This window comes from Microcebus murinus, chromosome 11, assembly GCF_040939455.1.
Source record: "Microcebus murinus isolate Inina chromosome 11, M.murinus_Inina_mat1.0, whole genome shotgun sequence".
NCBI lineage: Eukaryota > Metazoa > Chordata > Mammalia > Primates > Cheirogaleidae > Microcebus > Microcebus murinus.
In genome coordinates, this window is record NC_134114.1 from 53,804,407 (window position 1) to 53,822,750 (window position 18,344).

Below are 18,344 nucleotides of genomic sequence, written 5' to 3' on the forward strand. Positions count from 1 at the left end.
ATACATTAATCATGGATAAATTAATTCATGAGGGCAGGGTCCTCATGATCAGTCACCTCTTAAAGCCTCCACCTCCCAATACTGCTACATTGGGGATTAAGTTTCAACAGGAGTTTCAGAGGAGACAAGCAATCTAACCCAAGCAATGTATGCTTTGACGTTTCCAACCATTAAGCCACTGTACAAGCTTGTGCCACAGTAATTCAGCTTTTAAAAAGAAGTATTATTATATCATAGTAGGGTTGCGAAGCCTAGACCATAGGAGTTCCAGCTTTCTAACACTTGGGACTTCCTGTTTGAATACGAATAGCCTTTCTTGTTGGGTATAGAGTATCCCAGTGGTGTTCAATAAGTCAGTTTTATAGAAAGGGTAAAAATATCAGGTAGAGATTGAATTAGTAGATACTTTTCATCTATAGTTTAGGGTTAGAAGCTTAAAGGTTTCATTTAGAACTCAGAATAGGCAAAACATCTAGCTAACACCCTAAATTGCCCAGTCTTCTCACAAGAATAATCTAGGGTAAGGTAGTGCTCTCCAGTCCTGGTTGGAACAGACTCTTTTATTGTCTAGTTTGGGCAATACTCAGCATGCTTCAAGGCAATGGGTGTTATTTCAGTTACCTGTTAGCATATAGGGTTGGAAAATTAAGAATTTGAACACTAAAATGAAAACTTAGAATTGGAAGATCTTGTACTATAAACTTAGAATTTGGGACTTTTGTATATTGTAATCACTAAACAAAATACCTGTTTTTAAAATTATTCTTTAAAAATTTTTTTAATTACAAAAGAAATATGTGCTTAATTTTTTTTAAAGTTGAAAGTAAACTGAAAAAGTACACTTCCATGCTCCTCAGTCCAGCTCCCTTAAGGACAGGCACTGTGAACAGTTGCATCTATAGCATTCAGGGCCTGTTACTAAACATACTCCACCTTCAGTCCACACATATACAAATACACATTTTCGCAGCTATACATATAAAAGTATATATGACATAATACATATTTATATGCATATATTACATATAATTATATATACTAATATATGTATAATACATGCACTCATATAATTTTTAATAAAAGCAGGATTTGCATTAAACATTGTCCAACAATTTGCATTTTTTACTCATATATAATTTAGTTAGTACATATATTCTCAAATGGCCCATATTTTAATTATTTTCTTAAATAAAGCCAGATACAGAATAAAGCCTCATATAAATTATTTAAGCATTAGAAAAATAGGGTACTCTAAGGATGTTATAATGGAACTAGAAAATTTCTGTCAGTTCTCAAACATTGCAACATGTAGGATTATTCTATCCTGAATATTTTCACTGGACTCTTAAAGGAAAATAAATTAAATGATTTCATATGTCTTTACAATTTCATTAATAGGCAATCTTTCCAGGAGCTTTCTTTTCTGATATCTAACTTTTTTATCTGAATAGAAAGAACACACACATAGTACCAATGTAAAAAGTTGCCAAACGGTACATGTAGTCAAAAGTAAGTCTTCCTTTCTTCTCGGTTCCTCAGCCCCAGAATTTCTTTCCCCAAAGGCAACTGTTAGCCAGTTGCTTGCATATTTTGAAGATGTTTCTTAATATTCTGTAGATTTAAAATGTCCCCAAAACAACACCATATCACCCCCTCAAGAAAATTTCTAGCACTTGCTTAAGTACAGGCATACCTCATTTTATTGTGCTTTGCTTTATTGTACTCTGCAGATAACTCATTTTTTATAAATTGAAGATTTGTGGCAATACTATGTTGAGCAAGTCTATTGGCACCATTTTTTCAACAGCATGTGCATGAAGATATCTCTGTGTCACGTTCTGGTAATTTTTGCAATACTTCAAACTTTTTCATTATTATTATAACTGTTATGGTGATTTGTGATCAGTGATCTTTGATGTTACCATTGTAATTGTTTTGGGACGCCATGAACCACACCCATATAAGATGGTGAACTTAATTGATAAGTGTTGTGTGTGTTCTGACTGCTCCATGAACTGGTCATTCCTCCATCTCTCCCCTCCTTAGGTCTCCCTACTCCCTGGGACACAATAATATTGAAATTAGGCCAGTGAAAACCCCTACAATGGCCTCTGCATGTTCAAGTTAAGGAAGAATTGCACACTTGAAACTAAAAGCTAGAAATAATTAAGCTTCGTGAGGAAAGCATGTAGAAAGCCAAGACAGGCTAAAAGCTAGGCCTCTTGCATCAAACAGTTAGCTAAGTTGTGAATGCAAAGAAAAAGTTCCTGAAGGAAATTAAAAGTGCTACTCCAGTGTACACATGAGTGATAAAAACGTGAAACAGGCTTATTGCTGATATGGAGAAAATTTGAGTAGTCAGGATAGAAGATCAAACCAGGCACAACATTCCCCTAAGCCAAAACCTAATCCAGAGCCAGGCCCTATCTATTTCTTTGCAATGCTATGAAGGCTGAAAGAGGGGAGAAAGGTGCAGAAGAAAAGTTTGAAGCTAGATGAGGTTGGTTCATGAGGTTTAAGGAAAGCTGTTTATATAAAAGTGCAAGGTGAAGTAGCAAGTGCTGATGTAAAAACTGCAGCAAGTTATCCAATAGATCTACCTAAGATAACTGATTAAGGTGGCTATAAAGAACAGGTTTTCAATGTAGATGAAAAAGCCTTCTATTAGAAGAAGATACCATCTTCTAGAGAGAACTCAATGCATGGCTTCAAAGCTTTAAAGGATAGGCTGACACTCTTGTTAGTGGCTTAATGCAGCTGGTAACTTGAAGTTGAAGCCAATGCTCATTTACCATCATGAAAATCCTAGAGCTCTTCAGAATTACGCTAAATCTGTTCTGCCTGTGCTCTATAAATGGAACAGCTCATCTGGATGACAGCACATCTGTTTATAGCATGGTTTACAGAATATTTTAAGCCCACTGTTGAGACCTACTGCTCAGAAAAAAAAGATTTCTTTCAAAATATTTGCTCATTGACAATGCACCTAGTCACCCAAGAGCTCTGAAGGAGATGTACAAGGAAATAAATGTTGTTGTAATGCCTGCTAATACAGCATCCATTTATAGTCCATGGATCAAGTAGTAACTTAAACTTTCATGTCTTATTATTTAAGAAATACATCTCATAAGGCTATAGGTGCCATAGATAGTGATTCTTCTGATAGATCTGAGCAGTCGATTGAAATCATTCTGGAAAGGATTCACCATTCTAGATGTGATTGAGAAGATTCATGATTCATGGGAGATCAAAATATCAACATTAACAGGAATGTAGAAGAAGTTGTTTCCAACACTCATGGATGATTTTGAGGGGTTCAAGACTCCAGAAGAAATGACTGCAGATGTGGTATAAATAGTAAGAGAACTAGAATTAGAAGTGGAGACTGATGAAGGGACTGAATTGCTGTAATCTCATAATACAACTTGAGTGGATGAGGAGTTGCTTTTCATAGATGAACAAAAAAGGTGGCTTCTTTAGATGGAATATACTCCTGGTGAAGATGCTGTGAATGTTGCTGGAATGACAACAAAGAATTTATAATAGTACATAAACTTAGTTGATAAAGCAGTGGCAGGGTTTGAGAGCATTGACTCCAATTTTGAAATAAGTTCTACTGTGGATATGTTAGGGACCGACCTTCCACAGCCCCACCGGACAGAAAAGCAGAGACATCGAGGATGTAATTACACAAGAGGAGGTTTATTTTCTGGCTAGCCAGGGTCCAAGCCCCAGAGCACCAACGCAGTGGTCACTCTTGCAGGCAAGGACCCCGACTGGGGTTGCAGCGTGCCTTTTATCCCTATGGTGCATACGCTATGCAGTGGCTGATCACGCGTGGATCATGCATTGACCTTTAACATGATTGGTTGGCTGGCAGCCCCACTATACAGGGGTCCGAACAATGCGAAGTTGGCGCAATCAAGCAAGCAAGCAACGGTTTCCATGGCAAGCAAGCAACAGTTTCCAGAAGCCGGATGTTAGTTCCGGCTTCACTGGGGTGTGGGCCTTGCAGGTGTGCAATGTCTCGACCCCGGCTTCACTGGGGTGTGGGCCTTGCAGGTATGCAATGTCTCGACCCCTCACAGATAAAATACTATCAAATAGCATTACATGCTACAGAGAAAGCTTTCCTGAAGAGTCAACTGATGTGGCAACTTTCATTGTTGTCCTATTTTAAGACATAAACGCAACCACCCAAACTTCCAGCAACCACTGCCCTGGTCAGCAGCCATTAACATTAAAGTAAGACCCTCCATCGGAAAAAATATTATGACTCACGGAAGGCTCAGATGATCATTACCAGTTTTTAGCAATAAAATATTTTTAAATTAAGGTATGTAGATTTTTTAAAGGCCTAATGCTATTGCACACTGAATAGACTACAGTATAATGTAACATTATTTTTATGGGCACTGGGAAACCAAAAAATTCATGTGACTCCCTTTATGGAAACATTCCATACCACTGCTTTACTGCAATAAAGCAGTGGTATGGAACTGAACCTGCAATATCTCTCAGATTTGCCTGTTATTTTTTATTGTAATTTTGACTTCTCTATTCAAATGAGGAAGAGAAGATAGAGTAAAGCTACAGAGTCAAAAAATTTATGTGGGAGCCTGCATTAATGAAGAATAAGTAAAGAATAACTTGATTATCAAAGGATTGAGACCCTTGAGAAAACTGATAAAGCTCTTCAATGTAGCTTTCTTTTAAAAAAATCTTCATGACAATGTAGCAAAAGTCAAAAGTGATATATATCCTATTTAAAGTAATCAGCCCCCAAATCAACACTTAATTCATCTTTTGATCTAAGATTTTGCAGTTATAATTGCATCTACACCAAATTTTATAAAACTTAAAATAAGCCCCATTCATAATTTTACATTTTGGTTTTGAGATAAATTTCAAAGTAAATGGGGGAACCTTAAGTTCTTATTTTAAGTGGATTCACTTAACCTGGGCCTTTTCAGGACCAATTACCCAAAGATCACTCTTATTTGTATCTTCACTTCCCTTAAGGAACAATGTTTTTTTATATAAAGGTAGAGGTGTTGATTGAAATGTTGGTTTTAAGTTTATGTTAGTAAAAGGAAAGCTACAGAGTCAATATGGTCTAATTCAAACATGCTTTTATTTCAATGGCAAAAAAGCAATTAATTTTACTATAATAGCTGAAGAGTTATATTATTCCTCCTAACAGTAAACATACATATTAAGTAGCAACCCAAAAAGTAGTTGTTAAAATAGGCCCACCAGACCACACAAGATGAAATACAAACATTTGTTGATAATTTGAGCAAGTACTTAATAAATTATTAAGAAAGAAGGCTTTAGAATGTTAGTTCTTCACATTCCACATAGAACTTCCAATGCTGATCCATTATTTGGCATGGGAGAAATTCTTGATCGCTGAATAATAGTATTTCATTTATTTGTAGATACTGTGGGATGGTTTGCATTGATTTTCTGGAAGTTCCTATTTAAAGAAGTATCGACAAATTAAAAACTGCCTTTTTAAATGTAAGATTTAAATTCAGTTATTACAAATCCTAGAATCCAGTAAAGTCCATGTGAGAGCATACATGACAGGTTTTCTGACCAAGACCTTCTTCATGCATTCCATTTTCTGTACCTGAGACAAAGCTATAAACCAGCATGGGCTGATCTTGGAAGAGAGAGAGATGTTTTCACCAAGAAAAGGAAGCTTCTGAAGGTAGCTGTATATTAAAGGAAGCCTCTGAAGGTAGCTCTGTCCTCAATTTCTAACAAATTGAGAATAAAACAGTTATGATGATGAAATGAGATTTTGCATGTGAAACACTTAGCATACTGCCTGGCATATAACAAATAATAAATATTAGCTATTATTATTGTTATTTATTACTAAAAAGAGTCTTAGGCTAGAAGGTAGATGGCCAATTTTCTAGTCCTGACTCTGCCATAATCTTTGTATGTGATCTCAAACAACTTATATGGCTTCTCCAGACTTCCATCTCTCTAAGAGGTGAAAAGGTTAAAGATCAAGAAGGTTCCTTTTGGCTCTGCCAGTCTAAGGGGTCAATGATCCTAAAACTGGTTTCTTCAAGCTTTCTGATAGTCTCAGAGAGATTTTGTCTCAGAAATTGGCTCTATGAGCTATACATCATCCAGCAAATTGAATCTTATTCCACAGATAGCACCAATATTAGTGTGACCCCCACCAGGTGGTTTAGTTAGACATACCATATGGTCTAAGAGCTTCATTCATCTGCAGGGTATCTACTGTTTTTGATGCCTAGTACCCATGTCTTTCCTGTAGTGACTCACCATTATTTGCCTATATATGACCATCATTTTCCCCATATTTAGCCCCTGTTCTCCTGGTAGGGTTGTTCTCAATCCCTGATGGATTTAGATCTAAGCCAATCAGTGAATAAGCATTGATTCAGGGATAAGATCATGACCCATTCAGAGGTAAATGAGATGCAATGAAATTTTTGTGGGTCTTTCAGGGAAAAGTCACATACATACTCTTTGTCTCTAGGCTTGAACCTGGAATCATGTAGCCCTGGGATGATGAGAGGAAAGACTATTAGGATGGAGCCAAAATGAGGAAATGGATCAAAGAAATGGTAAGCAAGAGAAACTGGGTACTTCATGATGCTCTTTGAACCGTGGATAAAACCTGAAAACTGTTCTTGGTCTTTCATGTATATCAGTCAATAAAATTCATTTTTGGGGGGTTTAAGCCAGTCTGAGTTGGGTTTTAAATGTCAATTATAATCCAAAGAATTTTAACTTTTTTATACCTGATCCATATGTAAACATAATAATTCCTTTTATTAGTAGCTTTATTTTATAGACCTCCTATAACAAGATATCCCACAGAAATAGGGGATGGGGAACTTTCCTGTCTCGAAAAATACCATAGAAATAAAGCTTTAAATATTGATTTAAATTCATTTCATCAATGTTAGCTTAATTTCATCATTTAAACACTATCATTTCCACTAGTCATTTTCTCCTGAGATACTGTCCCCTACTTTGGTTATGATAAGACCAACTTAATGTATCTGTACCTAGTTTTATTTATTTATAATTCATAATTTACTCAATTTTTACTATTCAGGCATGTACCAATACTTCTATAGGATTGATACTCAGAAGCAGAATTACTGGGTTGAAGGATTTGTAAATATTTTAAATTTTAAAAGTTTCTGCCACAGTACTTTCCCAAATGCATCCTTTTATACTACTACCAATAGTATATGACAGCACTTACGATAGTACCTGTTCTTTTCCTCTACATCCTTGCTAACACTGAACATTATCAGCTTTTTAAGTTTTACCACTTTGATGGTAAACAAAATTTCCCTATTATTTTTATTAATTTATTTTTTTAGAGCTGGGTCTTGCTTTGCTATCCAGGCTGTAGTGCAGTAGTGTGATTGTAGCTCATTGCAACTTCAAACTCCTTTCCTCAAACGATCCTCCTGCCTCTGCTTCCAGAGTAGTTGGGACTACAGATGCATGCCACCACACCCAGCTAATTTTTAAAAAATTTTTATAGACACAGGGTCGTCTCATTATATTGTCCAGGATGGTCTCGAACTCCTGGCTTCAAGCAATCCCCCTGCCTCAGCTTTCCAAAGTGCCACAATTATAGGTGTGAGCCACTGTGTCTAGCCTCTCTATTATTTTTATTGGCATTTTCTTGATTACTACGTAGCGTGAGCATCTTTCATATATTTAACATCCACTAAAATTTCTAGGACTATAAAAGTGTCTATTAAAAATTTTTAGAGATCCTAAAGGATAATTATGGTGATAGAGTATTACATGATTTGATATTTAAAACTAATAATCTGATATAGATTTACATTGATAAGATCAAAAGCCATCTGTGAAAGCTGTACTAGAATCAAGAAGTAGACCTGAAGTATAATTACTTAGAAGTTTAAAACTATTTGGGGGCTGAAATCTAATAGGTGGTTTATTAAGGTTAATTGGGTAAAGAGTATTTGATTTTATATGTAAAGTGTTCAGGTTTTTTGCATATCTGGTTGTATGAAAGTAAACCTCAGAATTCTACTAAAAAGAAGCTCCTAAATTGCATAATATATATAAAATAACCCAGCAGAGGGCTTGGGACAAGGTAGATGATCAACAAATACTTAATTTTCTTCTCTTTCTTCTCCTATCGGTGGATATATTATGTACTTTATGAATTAAGTTAAAGGAGTGTTAATTATGACACCAGAGTGAAAAAAATTACAACTGAAATAATAAAGACTCAAGTGTTGTAAATAAGTGCTGAAATAAACACCCTCAGCACTATTATCAGGTACCCATCTTCCTCGTATGTTCAAAGTTTAAAAAGTTCTAAACCACATAAAACAGAAGCACCTGTGAATGTTTGTGCTCTACTATTACATATACTTTTACTAAGAAATGAAACAAAATAACAACCTTGAAATGAAGAAAACTCTGTCTTTAAAGCCATTTCATTTATTTACAACAGATTAAAAGTATCCCAAAGACTGTTTTACTAAAAACAAAAAAAGCTTATTTTTCCTAGAAAAGCATGTTCTATTTTTAAATGCACAAATGATATTAGCTCCTCATGAAAGAAAATATAATTAGTGTGTATTAAATGATTGCTTGACATTATCCTAATGAAGTAACTCAGGAATAGAAAACCAAATGCCACATGTTCTCATTTGTAAGTGGGAGCTAAATTATGGGTATGCATGGTCATACAGAGTGACATAATAGACACCAGAAACTCAAAAAGCAGGGTGATAAGACGGGGGAAAGGGATGAAAAATTACCTATTGGGTAACGGGTACACCTAAAGCCCAGATGTCACCACTATATAACATCCAAGAAACAAAACTACACTCGTACCCCTTGAATCTATTGAAATTTAAAAAAATGAGAAGAAACAATGGAAAAAATTTTTTTTAATTTTTAAAAATTCCTTTCTTTCGTGGATAAACCAGAAAAAAGAAAAGAAATATAAAATAAAAAAATAAAATAAATGATGGGCCTCAGGTGATACTTGATCCTTTTTTTTTTTTTTTTTGGCTTAGATGAAAACATTTGCTTAATGTGTTTTGAGTATCTTGGTAATATGGTGACAGGGAACATAAATATATAAAATTGGCTTTCTAGGTAAAAAATGAAATGTGAGCTATCTTAAAAAATTTGTAAATGTTTGAGATGATGGATATTATAATTATTTAGATCTGAACACTATATGTTATATGTATCAAAATATCACTATGTATCCCATGAATATGTACAATTATTTGTCAGTTAAAAAATTATCACCCCCAAATAAATAACCTTGTGAAAAATAAGTCAATATGTCCATGTCTAATGATAACAAATTCAATAGCAGTTTAGGAATGTTTATTTTTTTCCCTTCCAGTTTTTACTGAAATATCAGTGAGGATTCTCTTAGTAACACAAAAGAGGAACAAGCAGGCAAAAAGGTGAGAGGCTTGGGAGGAAGTTGTGAAATTTTAAGGGAAAATGCACCATAGACTCACTCCATTTTAAAGATTATAAGGACTTTAGAGATAAAGGATCCTTCAAGGGGTTTCATTGACAAATTTTTTTTAAAATGTTTGTGTTTTTATGTTTGAAGTCCTTGATTAGAAACAACACATCCCCTCCAATGTGTTAATATACCACGTTTCAACACTCTGGAGTTCATCAATACATTGACTTGAGTTACCAATTTAATTAGTTTTTTTGTGCAGAATTCAGAATAAAGCTCTTTCATTGTCTCTGATTCACTGAAGAAAATCTTAAGATGGCAAAATTAAAATTTTTTATCATTTATCTTCATGATTCAGGATTTTCTTGATACCATGAATTCAAAATGATATGTAAATAAGGTAGACATTGAGGCTTCTATTATTTCTTCTGTGGAATGCTAATAGATATCATCTAATTAAATACGTTTAGGACATATTGATTCACAAAGCTAAAAAGATTTCCTTATGATTTCTCATAAAGAGGGAGAGTGAGAGGGAAGGTTCTCTTTTAAATTTGTGGCTGAGAAAATATAATGGGCTATCACTCTTATATCTTACAATTAGAAACAGCAAATTCAGATAAAGGAGATAATATTAACTAACCCAAATCCTATTGACCATTGGTTGAAATCTTCACCACAAATTCCATTATAATCTGTAAGATCTAGGCATGTTCCACCTATTAAGACAGTCAATCTAAACAAATCCAGTTTTAAAACACCAGTGCTTTGGATCATATTAATGCTTTCACTCACTCATTCACTCATTCATTTATTTAACGAACATTATTAAATGAACATTTATTGGGAAGCTATGGTGGTGTGCCAAGCATTTGGGAATATAGGAGGAAGCAGAGTCCCTAAAAGTCTCTCTCAAAGATTTTTTTAGACTATCAGGAAATAAAAATGAGGTAACCAGCAATTATTTATAATACAGATTGATATGCATAATATTTGACCTATCTGATCTAGCTGCACAATATGTAGAACCTAAACATTTCTTACATAAGCAAATGAAATTGAAAAGTTTTTTTGTTTTTTTTACCTTGTCCAAATTTCGTTTTCTCAAACACCAATTTGCTTGGTTCTTGTACTGGGTCATCTAAACAAGGTGCTTCTGAAAGTGAAAGGGAATGTTAGTAATAATTTTGCTGAATTAGGGATTGACCTGGTCAAACCAGTACGTATGGTCACCCTAGCTATGGGGTACCCTTATTCCCAAAAAAAGACACTATTCTGAAGAGTATGATCATCAAAAAGTATAAGAGAACAGATTATGTTTGTGATCCCAGGTAGGCTGGTGAAGCCACATGGACTTATTTTTTTTTTTAGACTTTCTGGTCTCTCAGTGTCAGAGCCATGATTTCCATGACCATATTTTTCTCTTTTTTTTTGATACAGAGTCTCACTCTGTTGCCCAGGCTAGAGTGCCATGGCGTCAGCCTAGCTCAAAGCAACCTCAAACTCCTGGGCTCAAGCCATGCCCGGCTAAATTTTTCTATATATGCTTTTAGTTGGCCAATTAATTTCTTTCTATTTTTTTTTTTTTTTTTTTTTAGTAGAGACGGGGTCTCACTCTTGCTCAGGCTGGTTTTGAACTCCTGACCTTGAGCAATCTACCCCTCCGCTTCCCAGAGTGCTAGGATTATAGGCGTGAGCCACCATGCCCAGCTGACCATATTTTTTATATGCAGAAGAGGGAAAGATTCTCTCTTGCATGCTTGTCTTGTAATAGGGGCAGAGAGTTTTACATTTTTCTAACTTGTCAGGTCTTTGGATTTCTGTCAAGTACCACATAAACAGCTATAAAAGAATCCTAATCAAGCTGGGTGTGGTGGCTCATTCCTGTAATCCCAGTAGAGTTGGGAGGCTGAGGTGGAAGGATCTCTTGAGGGCAAGAGTTTGAGACCAGCCTGGGCAACATATTGAGAACCTGTCTCTACAAAAAAATTTTAAAAATTAGCCTGGTATGAGTTTGAGGCTGAAGTGAGCTATGACTTGCACCACTGCACTCCAGCCTGCCAACCTGGGTGACAGAGTAAGACCCTGTCTCTAAAAAAAAACCTAATCAAACAAAATTCTAACAGCAGCCTACGGAATGCCAATAGGGATCTGCCTGTAGATTCTTAGGCCCCACAATAACAGGAAAACTGTTTATATTATAAGGCAACAGTTCAGAACCTATTTCTAATTTCGTGCACACTTGATGGGAATTATGTGCCCTCTGAGGAAGGAGATGCCTGGTTGGAGTTTGAGATGCCTGCCTAGAACTAGAAAATCTGAAGAATAGATGACCTTTATGATATCAGAAAGAACCTACAGTTCTGCTTTGACTCATCGGGTTAGAAACTAAAAGGAGAAAGGGTTTGCTGGGTTTTCCTTCAGATGTATTGGTGGGTGGGGGAAGAGAGAGTGCTTTGGTAGAATCAAAGCAAAGGGCTGTCAAATTATCATCTGCATAAGAAATCAAATACTACTAGACATCCAAAGTCTATAGTTAGGCTGGCTGAGTGTCACTAAAAATCTAGGGCCTTACCTCATGATTTGATTAGGTACATATGCAACCAGGTTAGGAACCTACAAGAACTACAAGAACTCCTTCCAGTTTCTTAAGCACTTCAGCTTCCCTACAATTATTATTGTTACCTGGTCTGTTTCTCAAAAATAATGAAAAGCACTTTCGAGGCTATCTTCAGAAAACTGGGGAGAATGCATCCTATTATGAAGTCAGTTCTTGAAACAGAGAAAGATCTTAAGAGGTTAGGGTGGATTAGGTGTTAAAATTGGGAGAGGAAAGAATTATTGGGGCTTGATGTAAGAAAAGGAATAATAATGGTTTAGCTGCTGTAGAAAACAGTGTGACAATTCTTCAAAATGTTAAACATAGAATCATTACATGATACAAGCTGAGTATCCCTTATCATACTCAAAATGCTTGGGACCAGAAGTGTTTTGGGTTTTCTATTTTTGAATATTTTATATACATAATGAGATATCTTGGAGATGGGACCCAAGTCTAAATATGAAATTCATTTATGTTTCATGTACACTTTATATACATAGCCTGATGGTAATTTTATATAATATTTTTAATAATTTCATGCATGAAACAAAGTTTTGACTGTGTTTTGACTGCAGCCCATCACATAAGGTCAGATGTGGGACTTTCTACTTGTAGCATCATGCAAGTGCTCCAAAAATTTTGGATTTTGAAGAATTTCAGATTTTGGATTTTTGAATTAGGGATGCTCAACCTATATAATAATTCCATTCCTAGATCTGTATACAAAAGAACTGAAATCAGGTACTCAAAAAATGCATGTAAATGTATGTAAATGCATATTCATAGAAGTATTATTCCCAATAGCCCAAACGTGGATACCACCTAAATACTCATTAAATAATGAGTGGACAAATTGTGGTATATCCATATAATGGAATATTATTCAGCCACAAAAAGAATACTGATACATGCTACAAAGTGGATGATCTTCAAAAACATTATGCTAATTGAAATAAGTCAGACACAAAAGGTCACATATGGTATGTTTTCGTTTATATGATATATTCAGATAGGCAAACTGATACATACAGAAAGCAGACTGGTGGTTCCCAGGGATTGAGGAAAGTACAGGATGCAGAGTAACATGGTTACTCTGGTAGTTACAGGGTTTCTTGATAAAAGTGTCTGGAACTACACAGAGGTGGTAGCTATACAATATTGTGAATGTATTAAATGTCACTGGATTGTTCACTTTAAATAGGTAATTGTGAATTTTACATCAAAGGAAAAAAAGATTAAAAAAAACCAAAGGAGTGCTTTTTCAGTAGGTTTGGTGTTTTTATCTCATAAGTAAGAAACGGATGTTGATCTGTACATACCTGGAAGACAAGTTTGATGTTGCTGAGATACCAAGTTTGGTTCTGGAAGTATGGGTACTTCCTCAGAAACATACTTTAAAAGCTCCTTCCCAAGATATGTTACCTGCACATAATTAAGCACAGAATTTAAAAATCATATATTCTTTAAGAGTCAAATACACCTATCTAATGAAAATTGTAATTTTATAAAGTATTTATTATTATATATCATGGATTGGTAAACTATAGCCCATGGCCAAATCCAGGCTACCACTTTATTTTGTAAATAAGGTTTTATTGGAATGCAGTGATGTTCATTCATTTACTTAACGTCTATGGCTACTTCTATGCTACAACAGAATTGAGTAGCTGTGACAGACCATATGCCCATGAAGCCCAAAACATTTATAATCTGGCCCTCTACAGAAAAAAATTGTTGACCTTTCTCGTGTATCATTAATTGTCTTATCCATTCACTTATTTAACAACCATTAATCCAGCACCTGCTACTTTATAACTTTAAAAAATTGATGTTACATCAATAAAATTAAGCCATAAAAGTAATGGTACTTTTCAAGAAATCATATATTTAGATGATTGAATTAATAACATTTCATGTCTATATATCCATGTTTTTGTGTGTTTGTGAACTTAGATATTATTATCAGCCCAAAAGGTCAGAGCTTAGATATATCTACACATGAATGGGTGGGGCTGTGACAGACTGGCAAATACCTACCAGAAATGTCCTGGGCCTAAGTGTCTTTGAGTTCTTTATTCTTAGCTGTAGGGCAATCTAATAATATAAGTCCAGAGGCTAGGTTCACTGTGGGCAAAGTATCAAGATTCAACTCAAACATCTCTTCTTCCAATATCTTTTAAGCTCAAGCAATGACCTTCTTCTTCTAAGCTCCCATAACTTCTGTGTTCATATTTCTGTCACAGCACTTATGTATATAATTTAAATGAAACTATGTTTTAATGTATCTGTTTCCATTAAAACATAAGCTCCTTGAGGGCAGGGTCTATGTCATATTTATTTTTATACCCTCAGTACTTCACATAGTGCCTGACAATACTGGGTAAAACGTAAAAGACTCTGAAGTCCCAATTCTTAAGCAAGATTCATAAATTCTTTTGAGCCTCAGTTTGTGTGTTTGTAAAACAAGTACCTCCAGCTTATGAAGTTGTTGTGAGAATTAAAAGAGATAATGCACGAAAAGCATTTGCCACAGTTGTGAGGATTAAAAGAGATAATGCATGAAAAGCATTTGCCATACTGTCTAGTATATCGGAGTGCTCAATAAATACTTGTTAAACTGGACAGAGTGAGGAAGGTCTGGGGGGATTAGTAAGGTATAGGCAGGCACCCTTTGTGCTCCATTCCATGACCAAACAAAGCCTGGTAATGGAAACAGAACAGACTAGCCTACCCAGTGTGCCAATCCCTCCTCACTTGTCACGGAAAGAAGTAGAGGAGAAATCCCTGAATGCCATTTGTCAGTTCTCCAAATAACCATTGAAACAATGGATTTTGTACATGTTATGGTCTGACAATGTCCAACACACTTTACATACCTATCAGGCTCAATGTGTTCTCACCTATATCTCAGACTTAAAAAATATTTTTATCAGTTAGTGCTGGGTAATATTAGGTGACTTACACATACCACTAGGAATAATTCAGACATACAAATAACACAGCCTTAAGAAAATCCACTGAGTTAAAAATCTACTTTTCATAAGGTAGAAGTGATTTATTGAATAGGTTAATGAATAGACCTCAAATAGGCTCTAGATCACTTCTGGAAACTGCATTTCAAGTTAGTGTCTGTATAAAACTTCCAGTTGGCTAAAGCATACGAGCAAACAGTCATCACATTTGCATATGACTCAAAGTTTGAATCCTGAACTAAATCTCATTTGGCTCCAAATCTATGGTAGAAGGAGCTACAGGATAGGCTCCTGAGGGTCTTAGACTACATAGCCTCCAGTGATCTCAACAACTTTGCCATCCAAAACCCATTTTGATGAAGGGCAGCTGATGGAATGCCATCTTTCCCCATATGAGAACATGTAAGAGAGATGGAGCTTGGTATAAGATATATTCTGTGAGGATATGTGTAGGTTGTTGTGGTCTTGCTTTTCTAAAAGGTAGAAGTATAAGGGGTGTTTTGTCCTAAGGCCACTGATGCTTTCCCTGAAGCTTTACAGCAAAATCCTCCTTATTCCTCAGAAATGGGCCTATGCCTGGCTGGGCACGGTGGCTCATGCCTGTAATCCTAGCACTCTGGGAGGCCTAGGTGGGCGGATTGCTCGAGGTCAGGAGTTTGAAACTAGCCTGAGCAAGAGCGAGATCCCATCTCTACTCTAAATAGAAATAAATTAATTGGCCAACTAAAAATATATAGAAAAAAATAGCTGGGCATGGTGGCGCATGCCTGTAGTCCCAGCTACTCGGGAGGCTGAGGCAGAAGGATCACTTGAGCCCAGAAGTTAGAGGTTGCTGTGAGCTAGGCTGACGCCACGGCACTCACTCTAGCCCGGGCGACAAAGTGAGACTCTGTCTTGGAAAAAAAAAAAATTTCTACTGCAAGTTTTAAAAAGCAAGTCTTGCAAATTTTCAATACCCCAAGAGAAGAAAGAAGAAAGGATAATTGGTTTTTTTTTTTAAAAAAAAAAACTCAGGGTAGAAAAAAGGCAAAGAAACAAAAGAAAACTGTAGGGTTGTTTTTTTTTTTTAAGTTTGTTGTGATGCAAACAACATTTTGGCTAAGAAAATAAAAATGTTTCTCAAATAAAATATTTCTTTAGGAATTCAGAATATAAGACAGAAAGAAGTTTCAAAGTATAGTAACTTCCTTGGACGAGCTGATTCTAGGGAAATTACATAGATAAAGTTCACCTTCATAGTGTCCACCTCCCTGTTCCAGGGTCTCCTTCTCCATATCCCCAACACTCCATGCAGCCAGAGGCAAGAGAAGGCTCTTCATGTTATTTGTTTACAGGATTCCTAACTCCTAGATATTTTAAAAGAGGTCCATATCTCTAACCATCTCCTCCTTCCTTCCCCTGACTGAATGAGTCTGGTTGTGTGTCCAGATGAACAATTTTTCTTACTAGCTATATTCCCCGCAACCTTTCCATATCTTGATATTCCTAATCATGGTGGTGGGAAGAACCTTTTTTAAAAGTGGGGGATGGGGGTAGGAGGAGGGAACTATAGACAAAATTCAACACTAAATCCAAAGGAATGGAAAGGGTGGAAATAAGGGTGGAAGTTTATTGAGGCATCTGGATGGGAAGTGTGCTTGCAGAAGAGATCTGTCTAGTGCTCCTACTTTTAAAAAGCAATTAATAATGACAATAACACATTTTTATACTTTTTAAAATAGCAGCCTACTTTTCATCCGCATCAATCCACTCTTGGATATTCATAAAATTGAACTGTCTTTGCCATTATTATGATTTTTATTGACTTTCATAGTGGAATCGTATCCTAGAAAAGTATTTTTTCTGTGGAAGTGGGCAATTTTTACTGCATAAGACTGAGGCTTTGTATACATTCATAAAAGTGGCTAGATATTACTGCATGCTTTTTTGAGCTCAGAGCAACCTGATTAAAATGAAAGGAATGTGGGCCTCCCTTGTGCCATTGTTATAAATGCAGAAAGTAGTATATAGGGAATCAGGAAATCAGGTTCTAGTCCTGGTTCTGGCACTTACTGGCCTAATCAGGTCACTTAACCTCCTGAAACTCTGTTTTCACATCCATTAAACAGGGCTAATAGCTAATCTTTCTGCTTCATAAAGTTGTTATATAAAAGTGCCTTATAAACCACACAGTGCCATTCAAGTCCTAAAACTCTCCAAGATGGAAGGGCTTTAAAAACCATCTAGAACTCCTTATTTTATACACAAGAAAACTGAGATTCAGAAAGGCTAAATGACTTGATCTAAATCAATGATTCTCACTCTAGGCTGCACATTAGAATCACCTGGAATGCTTTTTTTTTTTTTTTTTTTTTTTTTTTGAGTCAGGGTTCCCACTCTGTTGCCTGGGCCGGAGTATGGTGGTATCATCATAGCTCACAGCAACCTCAAACTCTTGGGCCCATGCGATCCTCCTGCCTTAACTTTCCAAATGGCTGGGACTACTATAGGTGCATGCCACCATGCCCCGCTAAATTTTCTATTCTTTGTAGAGATGGGGTCTTGCTCTTGTTCAGGCTGGTCTGGAACTCTTGGCCTCAAGCAATCCTCCCATCTTGGGCTCCATAGTGTTAGGTGTGAGCCACCACAGCTGGCCTGGAATGCTTTTAAAAAAATAACCCAGACTATTAGATCAAAAGCTATGGGGCTGGAGTCTGCTAGGCACTGGTAGTTTCTAAAAGCCCCTCAAGTGATTCTAATGTGTAACCATGACTGAAAACTATTGTCTAGATCATATAATGTATAAAGAGTGGAACCTGGAACTAGTCTTGTCTCCTCTCACACAGAAATCACTCTACCACATCAGAATGGTGTCTAACAACTGGAAGGCTGCAGAAGCAGAAGTCAGTGATGCCTGCTGGGAGTAAGCACCAGGATTTCCTTGGCAAGGGAGGTATGAGTCATCTCTGTGTCTAATGGCTCTGTCACTCTGATGCAGGGCAAGACAAGTTTTCTGGCATTTCTTGCCTAACAACCAACCACCCTTGACCCTCATACCTCACCACTATTCTTAGAACTAGTCAATAGAAATGTTTACATTTGCCAATGTAGCAAAAAGCTCCTTTCATCAAGAAGTGATTGTGAATTCAGGAGTTAGTCCAAAACAAGAGGAGGCAGAGGTTTCTGTGGTAAACTTTAAAAAAGAAGACTTTAAAAGAGTTTTAAATATTGTAAAGAAACTCCCTGTAGTAACGTTTCTCATCTGTAGGCATTAACTAGAAGTATGTGAGTGCCCACAGTAATT

The 18,344-nt window shown here is 36.1% G+C and overlaps 1 protein-coding gene across 1 annotated transcript in view; it reads right to left on the bottom strand.

Moving 5' to 3' along the window:
* Positions 1-5,333: 5,333 nt before the first annotated feature.
* Positions 5,334-18,344, bottom strand: part of ANKRD31 (ankyrin repeat domain 31) — a 101,638-nt gene continuing 88,627 nt past the window's right edge. The window contains exons 24-26 of the mRNA XM_076007906.1: positions 13,409-13,511; positions 10,572-10,643; positions 5,334-5,479 (exon numbers count right to left, since the gene is read on the bottom strand). Coding sequence (XP_075864021.1) covers positions 5,334-5,479; positions 10,572-10,643; positions 13,409-13,511 — 321 coding nt within the window. The remainder of the gene's footprint in view (positions 5,480-10,571; positions 10,644-13,408; positions 13,512-18,344) is intronic.